At 42.3% G+C, this 16,544-nt stretch overlaps 1 protein-coding gene across 4 annotated transcripts in view; it reads left to right on the plus strand.

Moving 5' to 3' along the window:
• Positions 1–16,544, plus strand: part of SMARCD3 (SWI/SNF related, matrix associated, actin dependent regulator of chromatin, subfamily d, member 3) — a 67,160-nt gene that overhangs the window by 33,849 nt on the left and 16,767 nt on the right. For all 4 annotated transcript variants that reach the window (XM_027669658.1, XM_027669657.1, XM_027669659.1 and 1 more), the window contains exons 3-4: positions 871–913; positions 12,129–12,251. In XM_027669658.1, the coding sequence (XP_027525459.1) occupies positions 871–913; positions 12,129–12,251 (166 nt within the window). The remainder of the gene's footprint in view (positions 1–870; positions 914–12,128; positions 12,252–16,544) is intronic.

Here is a 16,544-nt window from a genome sequence, read left to right on the forward strand (position 1 = left end):
CCCTGTTAGAGAAAGCTGGGTGACAGGTTTGGTGGGCACAAACGGGTCTTAGAATCTGAAGAATTCAAAAGACAGTGTATTTGACAGTCTTTGCTACAGTATCATTTCTCAGGCACATACACATTTGTGTGCATGTACAGGAGCACAAGTGTATTTTTTAAAGCACAGATATGGAAATGTGCCTATGTATGGGTATGGAAACAGTGTGTATATACACTGCAGGCACACATACATCTTCCCTCACGTGCATTCATAAAGATGAACAAATATGGAAACATCAGGCCTCTTACCTTTGCACATCACTCGTGCAGATCCGTTACAGTCAAACAGATGTAAGTACATAGGGAAGTGTGTGCATGTGTGTGTGTTTTCATACATCATATGAAATGCACACATATATGTGTGTTTGCCTCAGCACTCGATTTTGGGCATGCTTGAACAAATGTGTGTGGTCTGTTTGAACAAGGTCGCGTGCTGTTTGCAGGCGCTCAGCCAGATGTGCACACGCACAAGGGTGTCTGTGCACACGACACGAGACTGTCCCGCACACTCGTCTGTACCCAGAGGCAGCGCGTGCACATGCACTTGCATACGTTGCCACCCTGCACCACAGAAGGTGCTGTGATCAAAGAACTTGCAGACTTCTTTCCAGGATGCATAACAGACAGCCCTGATTTGTTCTTAGCTAACTGCCTCCCCAGGCTGCTGAGAGAAGGGGTCTGAGGTCCTGGGCATGGGTGAGGCCCTTTTGCTGATGCATGCACAGCTGTGCACCAGCATGTGGAGATGTCAGGATAATTTAGCAGGTGGCCTCGTTACTCCTAGATCTGTCACCATGGTAACGTGTTTTTTTCTTTAAAAAATGTACAGTGCCAAGAGGAGGAAGATGGCTGACAAAATTCTCCCTCAGAGGGTGAGTCGCTTTCATTTCCTATTCCCTTCACAATCAGTTCAGCATCTAAGTGTAATTAGAGGGATTTTAGAAAATTCTTTCACTTTTTGTTTAAAAATCTAATTAAAAAGTAAGTAGGCAGTGGGTGAAAGTCTGGAGAGCCAGGCTGGGGCTGGGCTGGGGGCTGGGAGCGTGGAGCAGCCCGGCCTGCGCGGCCTCGTGCCTGGGTTGGCTGAGCCAGCACTGCCGCTTGCTGGAGGGACTGCGGTGCTGGGCCACCAGGCAATGCCTGCACCGGGGCCCTCAGGTCTCCACCATGCTTTTGATCCATTTTTGGGGCTGCCCAAACCATGGTCCAGAGCACAGCTGTGCCCGAGGGGACAGACTCGGCCTCGGGTCTCTGGCCCAGTAGAGCTGCCAGGTTCTGATTTTTCTGGCTGTGTCCCAGTAGGACTGAAGTGCACCCATGCAAACAACAGAGTTCAGGGGTCTGTATTATCTGGAGAGTTACTAATTCTCTTATCCCTGGGGATATGTCTAGCTTTTGGTGTCTGCCTATGCTTGATCCTCAATGCTTAAATCTTCTAATTCCTTTCTAAACACTGAGATTTCTCTCTGCTCCCCTCCTCTTTCATTATTCCCAGACTTTTCCTTTCCTTTACCCTGTTCAGTACGGTTCCCCAAGAACCTGCTTGGTCTCAAAAGGCGACCTTCCTTAGGCTTCAAAATACACACCCTTGTCATATCCTAGTCCCAGTTTCTTTGGCTGCTGGTGCTGTTTCTGGGCTCAGAATCCCTTGGACAGGTGTGCCCTTTTACTCCACATCTTTTTCAAGCTTACCTCTCCACTGCTCATGTGAGCCCAAACTTACTGACAGGCTCCAGAGTCTCTTCTGTTACTGTTTCACATGTGCCTTCTATCAGCCACCAGAGGAGGTGAGCCCACTTTGGTACTACTGGTGTCATGTTATTCTTCTCTTGTCATTCCTGCCATCTTCTGAAAGCAAAGCCTCTCATAGGTCAGCCATGAGATCTCTCATGCTGCAGGCTTGAAAGGACCAAGCTACCATTAAACCCAGACCTTTGAACGCTTGCAGCCTCCCTGGTATTTGATGTTGAAGCCTCATTCCTGCTCTGCTGGGGGTTTGTACTTTCTTATAATGAAAACTAAGTGTCTTGTACTGTCGGTTTTGTCTGTCCCATGCAAACTGTTTTCACAGACAATGATACATGCTGGATGGTGAGGCTGTCCCTGGAAATATATATCCATTTCAAGGCACTTTTTATTTTATTGTTTTGAGTTTTTTTGTTGGCTGGTTGTGGAGGTGTTTTATTTTGTTGGTTTGGTTTTTTGTCTGGCGCCTTTATAAGATGGAAAGGTCTCATAACAGAGGTAACCAAACTTTTTTGGCAACAGAAAACCAGTGCCTGTATTTGTCAAGTCCATAATAATTCTTTCATAGGTAGAGCCTTATTTTGGTATGTCAGAAATCTCTACAGGTGCTTTCAGAACCATGCTGTCACCAAGTCTTCTTACCTCTCAGTACCTTTGTTGGTGTCAGCCAATAGTTTTAACTGATGGAGTGATAAAGGCAACACAGATTGCTAAAGGTCTGTCTGCAGTGGGGTTTTATCAGTGCAGCTGCAGTGCTGGTGTCAATGATGTGATGCTCTGTCTGGGTTAAGGTTCTCTGTTAGACTGCTAGTCAGTGTGTCAGAAACCCCTTACTCTCACTGTCTGTGGGATGAGGAAATCCTGTCCTGTCAAGTGGAGGATTTGCACTGGTTGCTGTGGAATTCATGTGAAACACAGGGTAAAACTTCCAACTTTCTGGAACTACTTCTGCAGTGTTTTCCAACCAGTCAGCATCTGTTACCCACAGACTTTTTGGAGACTCTTGCTTATGTTTTCTGGGAACTGCACAGGAGAGAGAGGAAGATGTTAAATACACTTTACTCTTTAAAACCACCCTTATGTAGCAGTGGAAAAGGAGATGGGTTCTCAGTGTTCCTCGCATGTGGTAGTGACTCAGGCAGTTGGCACAGATAACCAACAGCTTGGATTTCCAAGCTTTCTGGTCAAGCCTGTGCCATAGTGCTGGAGCATATCACTGGTCAGTAGGGTCACTCAGCTGCTACAGGTCAGCTATCTGAGAAGGATTTAATTTTACAGGAATCTAATGGTGTGAAAAATTTAACCCAGCAAACTATTACACATAGGAAAACTGGATTATGGAACTGCATGGGACCTCCTGGCACATCCAGTCTGGTTCCCTCTATTATGGAAGCCATGACACAATTGCCACCTCGAGACTAGTTAGGTTCCTTACTTCTGACTTACTTAGATCTGGCAGCTTGGGTTTTTTTCTATTTTGTTAGGCAAGGCAAGTCTTTTAGGTTGACAAGTAAAAGGGGCTCCCCTCTTGAAATCCTTGCAGTTCTTTATCTATTCCAAGTTAAATTCATCTATTTCAAACGTTTTTAAATCTACTTCTCAAGAAATCAGAACTATACATAGTATTACAGATTACTAGTATTACCAGTGGTCATTCTGTGATTGACTCAAAAGTATTTCTACTTTTTATTATTTGCAACTGATGAATTCCCATATTAGAGCAGGAATTAGACTCTGAGGAACATGATCCTGTGCTTTGTAATGCTATATTTCATCCCATTTCCATTGTAGAGTTCTGAGCTTCCTTACCTTCTCTGTACTGTCCTCTGCCTTGTGATGACAGTGCCACCCGAATTTGTCATTATTAAGTTTTGTTAGCATATTTCTCCTTTTGGTACAGGAACTATTAATGAATGCATTTAAATAAAATCAGTTTCAGAAGTGGTCCATGAGGTACTTCCTGCTTAATGCTTTTTTCCTATCCCAGTTCTTTACCATATATAGTTCTTGTTCTAATCCCCATTTTTCAGTCTTAAGCAGTGGGTCCCTTTATGACTGTATGTCAAATGCTTTACTTAAATGCAAGTCGATTGTATCATCTGCATCTCTTTTGTCTAAAATGCAGTTTTAATGACCACAAAGACTTGGTTAAGCCCAGGCTGACATACTGTAAGGAAACAAGGCCTAGTATTTTTTATAGTGTATTTGACATTAACTCTGGTTCTGTGCAGCAGGCTGTTCCCCACCCCATTTTCCTCACCTCTGAATCCTTCCCATGTTCTCATGTCACTGAAACCCTCATTCAGTTTTTGAGCAGTTCACAAGCATCTTCATTCATAGCTGGGGGCCTAAATCCGTGGAGCCGATGTGGCCTTTATGACCCAAGTCTAGCAATTGAGCCTCAGTTTTGACCTCAGGCCACAGGCTGTCTGTAGGGAAACATGACTGCACCTCATATTGCTCCTCTTCTTTCTCCAGGCCTTGCCTTCTCATTACTTCTGGTCAGTCTTATTTTCTCTTCATTCGGAGTCATTACATTTTTTCCCAGGAACTGTGACTGTGATTCACTATTCTGTTTCTTCAGCTTCCTTGCCTACCCTTTCTGATGCAAGAATCTAAGCTGAGAACCATTCTGGCTCTAGAGCTGCGTGTCTCTGCTTTTCCTGTTTAACTTGCTGAGTGGAGTGCAACTTTGAAACAGCAAACTGCTCCTCCTTCAGTGGCATGGCATCTCTCAGTATTGGCCGCTGTTCTTCTCACTGGGGCCCAGATTCCTGTGAGGACTTTTACTCTAGTTGTGCTGACAGGTTTTTGTACAGCTGTCCTCCCCTTTCATCCTCTCTACTTCATTTTCCTTTACTCAAATATTTAGTCAACTTCTGCTGCTGCACTGACCACCATGTGGGATTCTCTGCACAGATCCCATGCCATAATAGCTGTCCTGTTCTGGTTTAGTCACTGCATGGCTGTTGTGCACCTCTTTCTCCGTCTGAGCCAACCAGAGGTGAAGAACACCTGGATCTGCCATTCACTCATAAGAAAGAAATGGTTGGGAATGTGATAATCAGTGGTAGCCTTGGATGTAGCAACTGTGAAATAATGAAGATCAAGATCTTGCAGGGAATGAGGAAGGAGAATAACCAAGTACAGACCCTGGACTTCAGACAAGCAGAGTTTGACTTATTCAGGGAATTGAATAAGTAGGTGTCATGCCTTGGGAAGCAGCTTGGAAGGGCAAAGTGGCCCAGGGCAGCTGGCAGGTCTTTAAGGATGTTTAAGAGCAACCTGTGTTGAAATGCAGGAAAATGAGCAGATTTATGAGGATCCCAGCACAGGGAACTCAACAGTGGTGGTCCCAGCATCAAAAGGTAGCGTACGATGTGGAAGCAGGACAAGCTAAAAAGGAGGAGTTTAGAAATGTTGCGTGGGTATATAGGGAATGGTACTGGCAAAGTCAAAGCTCAGCTGTAGTTGAGATCTTCAAGGACATCAAGGACAAGAAAAGCTTCTACTATTATGTTAGTAATAAAGGCTAACCAAGGAGAATGTGTGCCCATGCTGAGTGGGGTGGGTGACACAGTGACAACAGAGACAGTAAATCTGAAGCACTCAAAGCCTTCTTTGTCTCAACCTGCATTAACGATGTCTCCCATACCTTGTGATCAGTGAACACATCCAAGAGGAGCAACTGACAGTGGACAGGGTTTGAGCCACGTATTTCTTGAGAAAACTTGATTTGTACAACTCCATGGTACCTAGCAGGCTGCAGCTGAGGGAGCTGAGGGAACTGGCCCATGTCCTTGCAAGACCACTCTCTCACACATAATAGTCTTGTATCCAGGCTGGGGTCTGGATGGTCTGACAACCATCTGGTTTGGTGATGGGGCTTAGAGCGTAGTGGCTAATGGTTGTACTCGTCCAGGAAGACAGTGACATCAGAGTACTGCAGGGATCTGTCCTGTCAGCTGGTCAGTCCAGCACCTTTGTCACTGGAGGAGGCAGCGCAGCGCTTGCTTGTAAAATCTGCGGATGACACCAAATCACTGGGTGGGGAAACTGGTCAATATGCTTGTGGACCAGCTGGGGGAATGAACCAACAAGAACTTTATGAAATCCAACAACTCTCAAAGATGGAAATTCTATGGTAGCTAAATTCTAAAGGAGCTGCCAAATCTCTATTTATTAGTGATTTTTTTTTTAAAAAGCAAATTGGTGAAACTGTTTTGTTTGTCTTGTTTAGGAAGTGAAGAATGCAGCTCCAATTGTTCCTGCCTAGGTCCAATTTTATTTATTGGGCTTTTTTCTGAGACCTTGGAGGTGCATGACAATAGGATGAGAGGCAGCAGAAACACACTGCAACACAGGCAGTTGACTCCCTATAAGGGACCGCTTTAAAAAAAACTCCGACAAAACAAACATATGCTGGTATCAAAACATGGGAACAGGCTGCCAAAAGATGCTGTGGGGTGTCCATCCTTGGAGGTATTCAGAGCCTGACTGGACAAGGTCCTGAGCAAGCTGATGTGATTTGAACCTGTTTTGTGCAATAGTTGGCCTGCATGACACGCAGAGGTCCTTTGGATCCAAATTATTTTGTCATTACTGGGGTATAAACAGTTGTCTACACAGATCATGGCTTTGCCAGATATTCAGTGAATCCTTTGTGTGTTTAAGGACTATTCATCAGCATAATTCCAGAGGCTCAAACAGTTTGGTCCCAGGATGTGGGTGCCCTTGGTCTTACCTGCTGTCGGAGGGCACTGTGATGGGGGCTTCCGATAGCAGCAGAGACTGCCTTAACCCTGGAGACTTGGGGAGATCAAGGAAGGCTGAGCTGCAGATAGACTTCTTTAGTAGACAGCAGGGCTGCTGTCAGGTCTCCACCTGAAGAAGCTCAAATTCCTTCAGAATTCAGTATCTTACAATGTGACATTTGTGGCAGAACGGTTTATACTCGGTCAGCAGGAAAGGTTTGACAATGTAGTCATGCTGGAGGTCAGTGAGACTGACAGAGACCTATTCCTTAGGTTTGCTGATATCCATACTTCACCTCAGGATGCAAAGGAAAACCTAAACAACCTCCTCTAGAAAACTGTCTATGGCAAAAATGCACTTTCCAGATTCTCTGTTTTCTGATGGCAGAAGCTGCAGAAATGATTACTGTAAGTTTTTTTTCAACAGGCAGGAATCAAGAGCTAATCTGTTTGCAGTAGGAGAATGTTGGAGATCTATTCTGTAGTCTGTCCATGTAGTGTTGTGAATGTGGGAGATGGCTTTGTCCTGTGCAGAAATGTAAAATTTCACATCTGTTCCTCCTTACACCTCTGGTCTTGGATCTGTCAGGGGCAATGAGCGCAGCTCAAGAAAACCTCTGTCTCCAGCTTAAGCTCAGATTTTCTATCACTGACTCTGATTTTTTCCTGTCAGTTCCTATCAGTATTCTGTCTGTTCTTTATGGTCTGCATACTTGTATATCAGCTCCTAATAGTTGTATTAAGAGGTCTTTTTATTTTACTAGAGAGTGGCAAGCCTTCTTATGAAGACTCTGAAAAGAAGGAGCACATATTTGATCTTCTGGGAGGAAAAAAAAAATTACTAGTTTATTTTTAGTGTCATACAACTAGACAATCTGAAGTCCAACCCTATCATGAGAACTTACTGCTACTTTGTTTTGCTTTTGGTATACAAGACAGACCTTAGAGTATTGAAAATCATTACCGATGAAATATTCCCTGCAGTCATTGTCAATTTTTTTCAGTATTTGGCTACACTCACTCCTAAAAATTTTCACCTTACTTCTGAACTGAACTTAAACAATTTCAGGATCATTATGTTGTCACTTTGATAGGCAAAGAAACGATTTTTTCTTTCTGCATAGGTAGATACATACTCGTAAGTGAAGCAATTGATTTACTTTATGGAACTTTGTATTATAGAGGATGTTTTCCTGTCTCCTAATATTCTCAATAGCTTTTCTCAGAATTTTGTGGAGTTTTCTTGAGTTTGTCAGTAGATTTCTTCATTTATGACTCTAGTGTTCTTTTGGTGATTAATGTATTATCAAGCATGGCAGTAATTGTAAAATCCTTAATCTTGCTCCAGGTGTTTTTGCTCATGTATTTAGAACTGCACTGACCTGTTAGGCTACAGTGTTATTCTGGACTATTGTTTTCTCCCCTACCATTTCCTAAATCCTTTTAAGATTTCCCTGGGAAGCAGTGAGAGTCCCCATGCAGTAGCTATGCCATAGAATCACAGAATGGTTTGGGTTGGAAGGGACTTTAAACCTCATCCCATTCCACCTCCTGCCGTGGCCAGGGACACCTTCCATAGACCAGGTTGCTCCAAACCCCATCCAAACATGCCCTGAACACTTCCAGGGTTGGGGCAGCCACAGCTTCTCTGGGCTTTACCTTTATTTTTTTTGATTGTACAACTACCTTTAATAATTAGTATTGTTTTCTTTCTCCCAGTTTGCCATGGTATGGATGCATATCCTGTGCTCTTCTTTTTTTCCTGATTTCCCCATCCTGTGTCACTTGTAGATTCTGCTTCTTACATTCAGATTACATTATAAAAGCCCCAGCACCATTCCTGTTCTTTATACCTGGCATCTTTGGCTCTTTGTTGCTGCTCATGGAGATGACTTTGTTAACTTACCTGCAGTGAGTTTGGGTCACTGTCATTGGCAGCTGTGGTCTCACCAGTACCCGCCCGTACAGATAAATTGCTTTACTGGGCATTCCACTGCATGTGTTCAGTGTTGCAGCTCAGTCAGCAAACTCAGAAGCAGCCTTTTCTGAAGGGTCTTCAGTCTTTTCAGGTTCTGATGGCAGGAGCAGAACTTCGCCTTTACTGTATTAAGCTGCCATCCTGTTCCTGCAGCCTGTCAGGGTCCCTCTGAACAGCCCTGCTGCCCTGACTGATGTGGGCTCAGGGCCCTGGGAGGGCTGAGGCCAGGACTTATCCAGGAGCAGTGGAGCCAAAGACAGCACACAGTGCCATGGCCTTCTCCAGGGCTTTGGACACGAGGGGCAGAACCAGACCCAGACCTGGGTTTTCCTGAGCCTTCCTTCTGTTGCTGATCCACTTGCAGAAGGCTTTCTTCTTGTCTTCCCTGGCCTGCAGCCTGCTGTCATTGCCTTCCAAGCTGTTGTACTGTGGCAGCTGTAGACGCTATCCCATGATGTTGTTCATGTCCCAGAATTTGTAGTGGTGCAGCTGTTCCCTAGTTTCTGCTTCTGTCTTGCAAGCCTTGCACATCTGTTTTACAGACAGGTGTGGTGGGGCCCCCACATTGTGCTACTTCTACAAGGAAATCGTGAAAGCCTCTTCCATCATGTCATTCCCTCCACACTCTCCTCAGTGCCCCCACTTGCAAGTTTGCCATTCCTTTGTCACCACCAATAAAAATAAACTTTTGGAAATCAAGGATAAAAGTGCATAATTTAATAATAATCTGTTCTTACTAATTTTTAAAAGTTTGAAACATTTGTATTTTCACAATAAGAAAAAAAATAACCCCAACATCTAGAAAGACACTATCTTACTAATGTTATTAGTAATCTCTTCCAATTATCTCTGTAATTCTAAGATAAGGTGTAACAGACATGCTTCAAAACCTTAGCCAGTGAGATGCTGCTAATAGGTGCTTTCTGGAGTTTTTTTCAAATAGATGAAGGCAAGAATGGAGAATTCAAATGTCGAAATATTCTTAACACATTTGTAGTTAGAACTTTAGTAGAAGAAGAGCGGAGACTTTCACGGAGCTATGAACTTTTCATTTAGGGCAAACCATGCAAGAAGAAATACCACCCAGATAACTGGGGTTCAGTTACCTGTGAAGAAAACTGAAAATTAATTATGTACTACTGGCTGGGAGTGTAAGAGTACCCTTATCTTTTGGAGCTAAGGTCTACCAAAACCTAAGAAAATTCTTCATTGTGATGTGATACTGCTGGGGCTCCCCTTTGATTTTCCTGAGGGGAAATTGGGAAAGGATATGAAATGGGAACATTATCATGTCTCTAAAAGATTATTCCAATAGTAGAGTGAGAAACCAAAGGACTGTAAGAGCTGCCAAAACTGGCCTGAGTAAACCTCTGGTCCAGCCCAAAATCCTGTCTTTGCTGTGACCACAACACATCCCTAGAGAAGAGTACAAACACAGCAAGTACAATTCTTCTCTCAAATGCTTTCCCAACCTGTGGCCATTTGCAGTTCAAGGAATTATATGTAGTATTGTCTTTGGCTGATTTTAAAGTGTTTGTGCTTTTTAATATTTAACATGCATTTTGGTTATAGGAATGGAATAGGAAATGCCATTTCACTTTCATGTGGTAAAAGATGTAAAGGTGTGGAATAGAAATATTTATTGAAGATTACTGCTGTTTCTACAAACTTACTAGAAACCTCATTAGATCCTGGCTCTAGTACCCTGCAAACCAGCTGGGAAGGTTGTATCACCTGTGTGATATAGCCTGTATCCTAAAGGCTGTGTAGGCCTCTCCCTGCATCACCATGAGACTGGGGATTCATGAACTGACTCTGATGGAACTCAGTGTTAAAGGCCTGAAACTCTTTTCTCAGTCCAGAATTTTTAGTTGACTGCAGTACACCACAATTAATTTCCTCAGGCAAGGAACTGAGGAATCTTTTCATCAGTGTGGGATGGGATAAAAGCACTGGGGTATTTTGTTGGGTCCAGAGGTTTGTACTCACTGGGAGGAAGCACTGCTGTCCTTTGCAAGCTATCTGGCAACTCCTTGATGTTTCCAGGGGAATGCTTGCTCTTCGTGCTTTGCTCTTAAAAATGTTCATGTTCCTTTATTATTCTGCTAATACTAACACTTTGAGAAAGCATATGAGCAGTTAGAAATATAATGGTTCAGTTAAAGCTGAACAGAGTTTTTGGCTCTGTGGTTTAGGTTTCTCCAAAGTGTCAGTCTTGCTGTAAACAGGGCAGGTATCTCAAAACAAACAAATAGAAGTAGGTTGGAAGAGACATTTATTTGATAATCTTAATCAGTCTAAATACAGCAGGGAGCAGTTGTTCATCTTCAGGCTGGAAAAGAAAATTATTAAGAAAGGGATGACAAAAAACTGTAACATGTATGGAGAAGGTGCCTAGGGAATACCTGACCACTGCTGCCCCATCTGTGCACAGGGATGGCATCAAATGAAGCTCAGTGGTGGCAGGTTCCAAATGAGCAAAAGGAGGTAGTTCCTCCCACACTGCCTGGTGAGGTTCTGAAATGCTGAGCCTCGAACTGTTATGGGTACTTAAAGGCAGCAACTTTCAACTACTGTCAGAGATGCAATGCTAGAAGAGATGACTGTTGGGATGAGCTCGTTCAGGAGTTCTCATGTCCTTGCAGAACACAGTGAACAGATGTGTGCCTGGTGTCTCTCACATAGGTGTTTGTCTCTTACAACAAATTTAAACTGTAGACTTCTGATTCTAAAGCAAAACAGGAATACCAACTGACTTTTAATTCCTATAGAAGTATTCTAACAGTTAAATGTATTATTTAAAAATATAAATATATTAGTTATGTAGGTGACAGTTAGGGTGAGTATTGTAGAAATAGACAAGGCAGTCCCATAGATTTATTTTAATTATTTACATTTTTCATTTAAGGGTATACTTGCCCATTTCTAAGTTCGGATCATGAGGTCTTCCTTCCAGCCTACTTCATGTTCCCTTCTCTACTGACTTCTCCATCAAACAGAAAATAAAAAGGATATTTGTCAATAGAACTAACGTAGTTTAGCTAATGTATTAAAGTATCAATAAAAGTTGGCAGGATCATAGGTTGACACCTGATAGCTGATCATGTGGAAACTTTGGTGTGAAGGTCAATTCCACCTCAGCCAGGAAGATGAGCTGGCAAAGGCTGGCATCCTATGTGGCAGTTTTTACTTACAATGGGTAACACTTGTTTTTTTAACATCAGATGAACATCCCCTCTTTTTTTAGTCTAGAGAGATGCAGCACTCTTTTAGTTTGAGCAGGACAAATTTACTGGACTTTGGATTGCTGACAGCAGTGGCTCCTGGGCTGCTGGTAGCTAAGCCTCACTTGAAAAAAAGCAACTATGGTTCAGGCCTTGTGAATCTAGCTGGAGTCTTCCAGAATCCATTAGCTTCAGTTCTGTGCTCCCACTCTTCAGTCTGTGCTTGTCCCATGCCCCTGAGACCTGCCTCACTGTCTGGGAACTGCTGGAGGGAGAACAACTCTGGGCACATCTGTCTGAGGGCACGGAATGGGTCAGTGTTGCTGCTCTGGAACGTGGCAGATTCGTGCTTCCAGTGCTTGGATATTCCTTGCTTCCTTCTCAGATCCGGGAGCTGGTTCCTGAGTCCCAGGCCTACATGGATCTCTTGGCCTTTGAACGCAAGCTGGACCAGACCATTATGCGGAAGCGTGTGGATATTCAGGAAGCGCTGAAGAGGCCAATGAAGGTATGTTGTGAAAAATTTGTAGACTGTGTTGAGTGGGGAAATAGTTCTTGTATTAAATGGTGAAATGATCTTTTCGATAAAAGTCCTGTTACAGGAATATTTTGGAGTGGGTCAGACAAAGCTCCGAAGATTCAGCAGCTGGGGATCAGCGTGCATGGAAAAGTGGTAGAGAAAATTCTGTGGTTATTGCCAGCTCTAGCTTCTGAAAACCTTTAATAAGGGGAATAATAACTTAGGGATAAATAAACACTGATTTTGAAATTTTGTATCAGAATGATTAAAAACAAGAAAATAAAAGATTAGAGGGGTGTGCTGAAGAGATGTATTAAATTTCCAATTCTAATTCAGTCAAAAGCTGAACTTGTGGAATAACTGAACATATGATGGGAAGAATTACTTACAGAAAAATTGTTAAAGATCCTGCAAAAATGTACACATATCCTGTAAAAGGATTATTCATGTCAGAAAAAGAATGGATGACATTTTCTGCAGTTTCCATTAGATCAAGTCCAGCACATCACTCTTCGTAATATCCCACTGAAATGGTCTTTTGCTAAGTTTTTTGAGTCTATTCAATGGAATTATGGAAAAGTTTAGGTAGGAAGAAACTGTGGAAGCTATCTAGTTCAACCTCCTGCTCAAAATAGGGTTGTTCAAGGCCTTGTTGAGTTTTGAAAATCCATAAGGATGGAAGTTTCACAGCCTCCTCAGGCAATCTGTTACGATGTTTGTCCACTCTCATTGTGAAGAATTTCTTTTCACACCTTAAATTTGAGTTCTTTTGGCTGTATAGGGTGCTCATAGTCATTCATCTAGTAAATCCTGTAGTACAGGGGTAGCTGCAAAGGGTTTTGCAGCTATATGTCTGCAGTGAGGTAAAGCCGACATTCTTGTTTGTACCAGGGTGATGGGTGTCAGCCCAACTAAGGTCAAGATTCTGTTGTGTTTGTCACTGTACAGGTATCTGATAAGACATAGAACGCTTTAACTCCTGATGTTTTTCCAACTGATATATTGAAACAGAAAAAAAGAAACAAGATCCGTTAACATACCTAGATAGATAGGAAACTGAAATGTGGATGGCTTAAATCACAAGTTCATTGTCACAAAGTGTTGTATATACTAAATTGGACTCAGAAGGAGTAATTTGTTGTAGCTTCTTGATATGGGCAGAACATTATTTTAAACTAGCCAGGAATGTGGACGTATTTAAAAATGATTGGAGACTTGGACTTGCATTCATAAATCTGTTTAGTCTGTGGCAAAGTCTTTAATTAGGGAAGTAACAGGTACATGAGGTCCCAGCCGTAAGCTGTGCAATGGAGATATTCAGGATCTGGAGTGGGGAACAGTATAAGAGACACAACACTACAGGAACTGTAGACAGAAAATTCTGTCTCCACCTAGGGTTCAGCAAATACAGCTTAAATATCAATTACTCAGTTACTTAACATCTAGAGAATGACCAAAGAGATGTTTTTCAAATTCATGTATAAATAGCCCTAGCATGTAGCAGCTGTGAAAGTCAAGACCTATCAAACTAGAGCTAAGTCTAGATAAATTTGGGTTGTTCTGATGTTAAGTATTTTCATTTTATTATGGTTGGAGCATTAGTAACAGCAATGAAAGTTATCCCTGCATTTCCATCTCTTATCACAGCTCTTGTAATTGCCTTAAAACAGTGATTCCCAAACTGGGGTTGTAATCCTGGGGAAAATTTGAATTTGTCTGAGGTAGGTGATGTAGGGAATATGCAGGACTGCAAACTGGAGACTGTCATCCAGGGACCGTCACTCTTTTGCTGGGGACTGGTGTGGGACATTGAGTTCACCAGACCTGTGTAGAGTTGCAGTTTCTCAGACCAAATGATCTATTCCCAGGTTCTCCATTTTTAGCTTAAAAACGAGTAGTAGCATCAGACTGCCATCACAGTGTCTCTCTCCCTGGTTCTGTGAATTGAGATTCTTTCCCTGCTTTCAGGTTTTAAGATGACTGAGGAATTGCACTCAGATTTGCACTTTTTCTGAAACATTTCTGACGTAATTTTGTGTGTTCTGCTTTTTGCGTTGTGAGATAAGGAAAATGCAAACACCTAATCTCCTTCTTTAATCAGTCTATGTTTTAAATATGTCTTTCAAGTTCATTAATGGTTTGTTTTCTTAGGTTAAAAATTCAGTTCTCCCAATCACTGTAGAGGAAGATTTTTTTAGTGCACCTAGCTTGTTCTTACCACCCACATTGGCTCGTTCTTATACACCTCGTCATTCTCTCCTGAGAAAGTACAGTATACAACTACCAAATAAACTGCTATAGTGGATTTTATAGACTATTGTGCATACTATTTTCCATTTTATTCCTCTATAACCTCTGTTTCACTTTCTTTGTTGGTTGTTTTTGCTGTAGTTGTTGAAGTTTTCATAGAACTGTCTACATGTGTTTTTCACCTGTCAGTGCAGTTTTGAACTCAGTAAATATTGTCTAGCTCCTTTTAGTATTCATGATACTTGTGTAGTCTACCAAGTCACTGATTTTTCTGCTTTGGGTTGGATATTTTTAAGGTTTTGTTCAATTTTTTTTTCATTAGTTACCTAACTAATTTTGTTTCTTCTACAAACTTTGACATATCTGTTTGCTGCTGCTCTGGGTGAGAGACGCCTCTATATTCCAGTTCTGATGTGGACATTCTCCGTGGAGCTGGATGTTGTTACTAACTTGGTTTTAGGTGGACTGTACAAGGCAGCTAGAGCCTGGAGACTAGGAGAAAGGGAGACATCTAAAATACTCAGATTTGAATAAGGATGTTATTGCAGAGGATTATCTCGGTGATGAAATGTCAGACTTCTGAGGAAACAGACACAGTTCCTATCTGGATATTGGGAGATATGAGGAAAGAAGGAGTTTCCAGGGCAATGGGAGAATGGAGATAATGTCTTTGGAAATTGAAAGAAGAGGAAATAGAATGAGCGATATAAACCTGAAATATTAGTAGAGTATCTATGAGGAACTATTAAGTGAAAATGCTGTTTATGAAGATTATGAAGACTTGCAGTTCTGCCAGTAATCCAGGTGGGGATAAAATTTAGGAATGGTTCATAAAATGGACAAGATAATTTGAAGAGTTGTGAATTTAGAAATGTGAAGTCCTTCACAAGTCTACCACACCAAACAGAGATTCTGGGTCATTAAAAAAAATAGGTATTATGACAGAGCATTTTAGCAACAGAAATCTCGTGGGAAAGGATGGAGAAAGAATATAGATTCCCAGAATATTTTTCTACCTATCTACCTGTTCTTACCTGTGCCGACCTGTCATTTTCTGGACTCATGGCACTTTGGAAGATCCTGTTCCCTGTCAGTGCATACAACTGACACTCCATTTCTGTCAAACCTTCCTGTCACTGTCTTCTCCAGATCTGGCAAAATGCAGTAATTTTCTTGTTCCTCTTCAGCCATAAATCTCTTCCTTTCCCATTCCTCCATGACAGATTATGCTCTATAACATGCTGTCTGTAACTTCCTTCTCTCCTATGTGTGAGTGTGAAAGCTTTACAAGACTACTCCTTTCTTATATTGTATGAAGGTTGTTTTCTCTGCGTTAACTTGACAACTGTAGCCTTTTTGTCGTTGTATTATAAATAGATATTGGAGATTAGAGTCCCAGAGTAATTTTTGGCAATATGTTGTCTGGAATCTGTGCATCAGACTTAATGGCTGGGTTTTCCACGTGGTGCATGGGAGGAAAAGTGCTGAGAAATGACACAGCCAAAAGCCGCCACAGTGATTGGAAACTTCAGGTAGCCTGTAAAAATGGCAACAGGTAGGCATGATTGTATCTCTCACAGACTTGAGTGCCTGGGTTAGGAATGAAGTGTAGTGCCTCCCTCCACTCAGGTCTCACAGCAGGGTGGAGCTGAGACCTTTGCTGAACGTGAGGGAAGTTAAAGTGAAGGGTAAGGCAACAAGGGGGGGGTGTGTCTCTGTGTTCAGGTGTGTCTGCAGGAGGACTGTTACCAGATGCTGCATGATTGTAGGATGCAGATGGGCAGAAATGTGCAGGGCAGATGGTTTGCAGCATGAGCTGTATTTGTGATTGTCATTTACAAATCTGAACTGACTCAGCTTTGAAAGGCATTCATGTTGCAAGAGGTTTGCAGATGAGTTTTAGCAATCTAGGTAGGTCCGGCTAGGACCTTCCAACCAGGAAGGACATCAAATCATGCTTTTCTTACAATTTCTCAAGTATCTAATCCAGAAGTAGAGGATGTATTGCCTCTTGGGCTTGGCCCTGCAACC

This window comes from Corapipo altera, unplaced genomic scaffold (assembly GCF_003945725.1).
Source record: "Corapipo altera isolate COAL_440 unplaced genomic scaffold, ASM394572v1 310, whole genome shotgun sequence".
NCBI lineage: Eukaryota > Metazoa > Chordata > Aves > Passeriformes > Pipridae > Corapipo > Corapipo altera.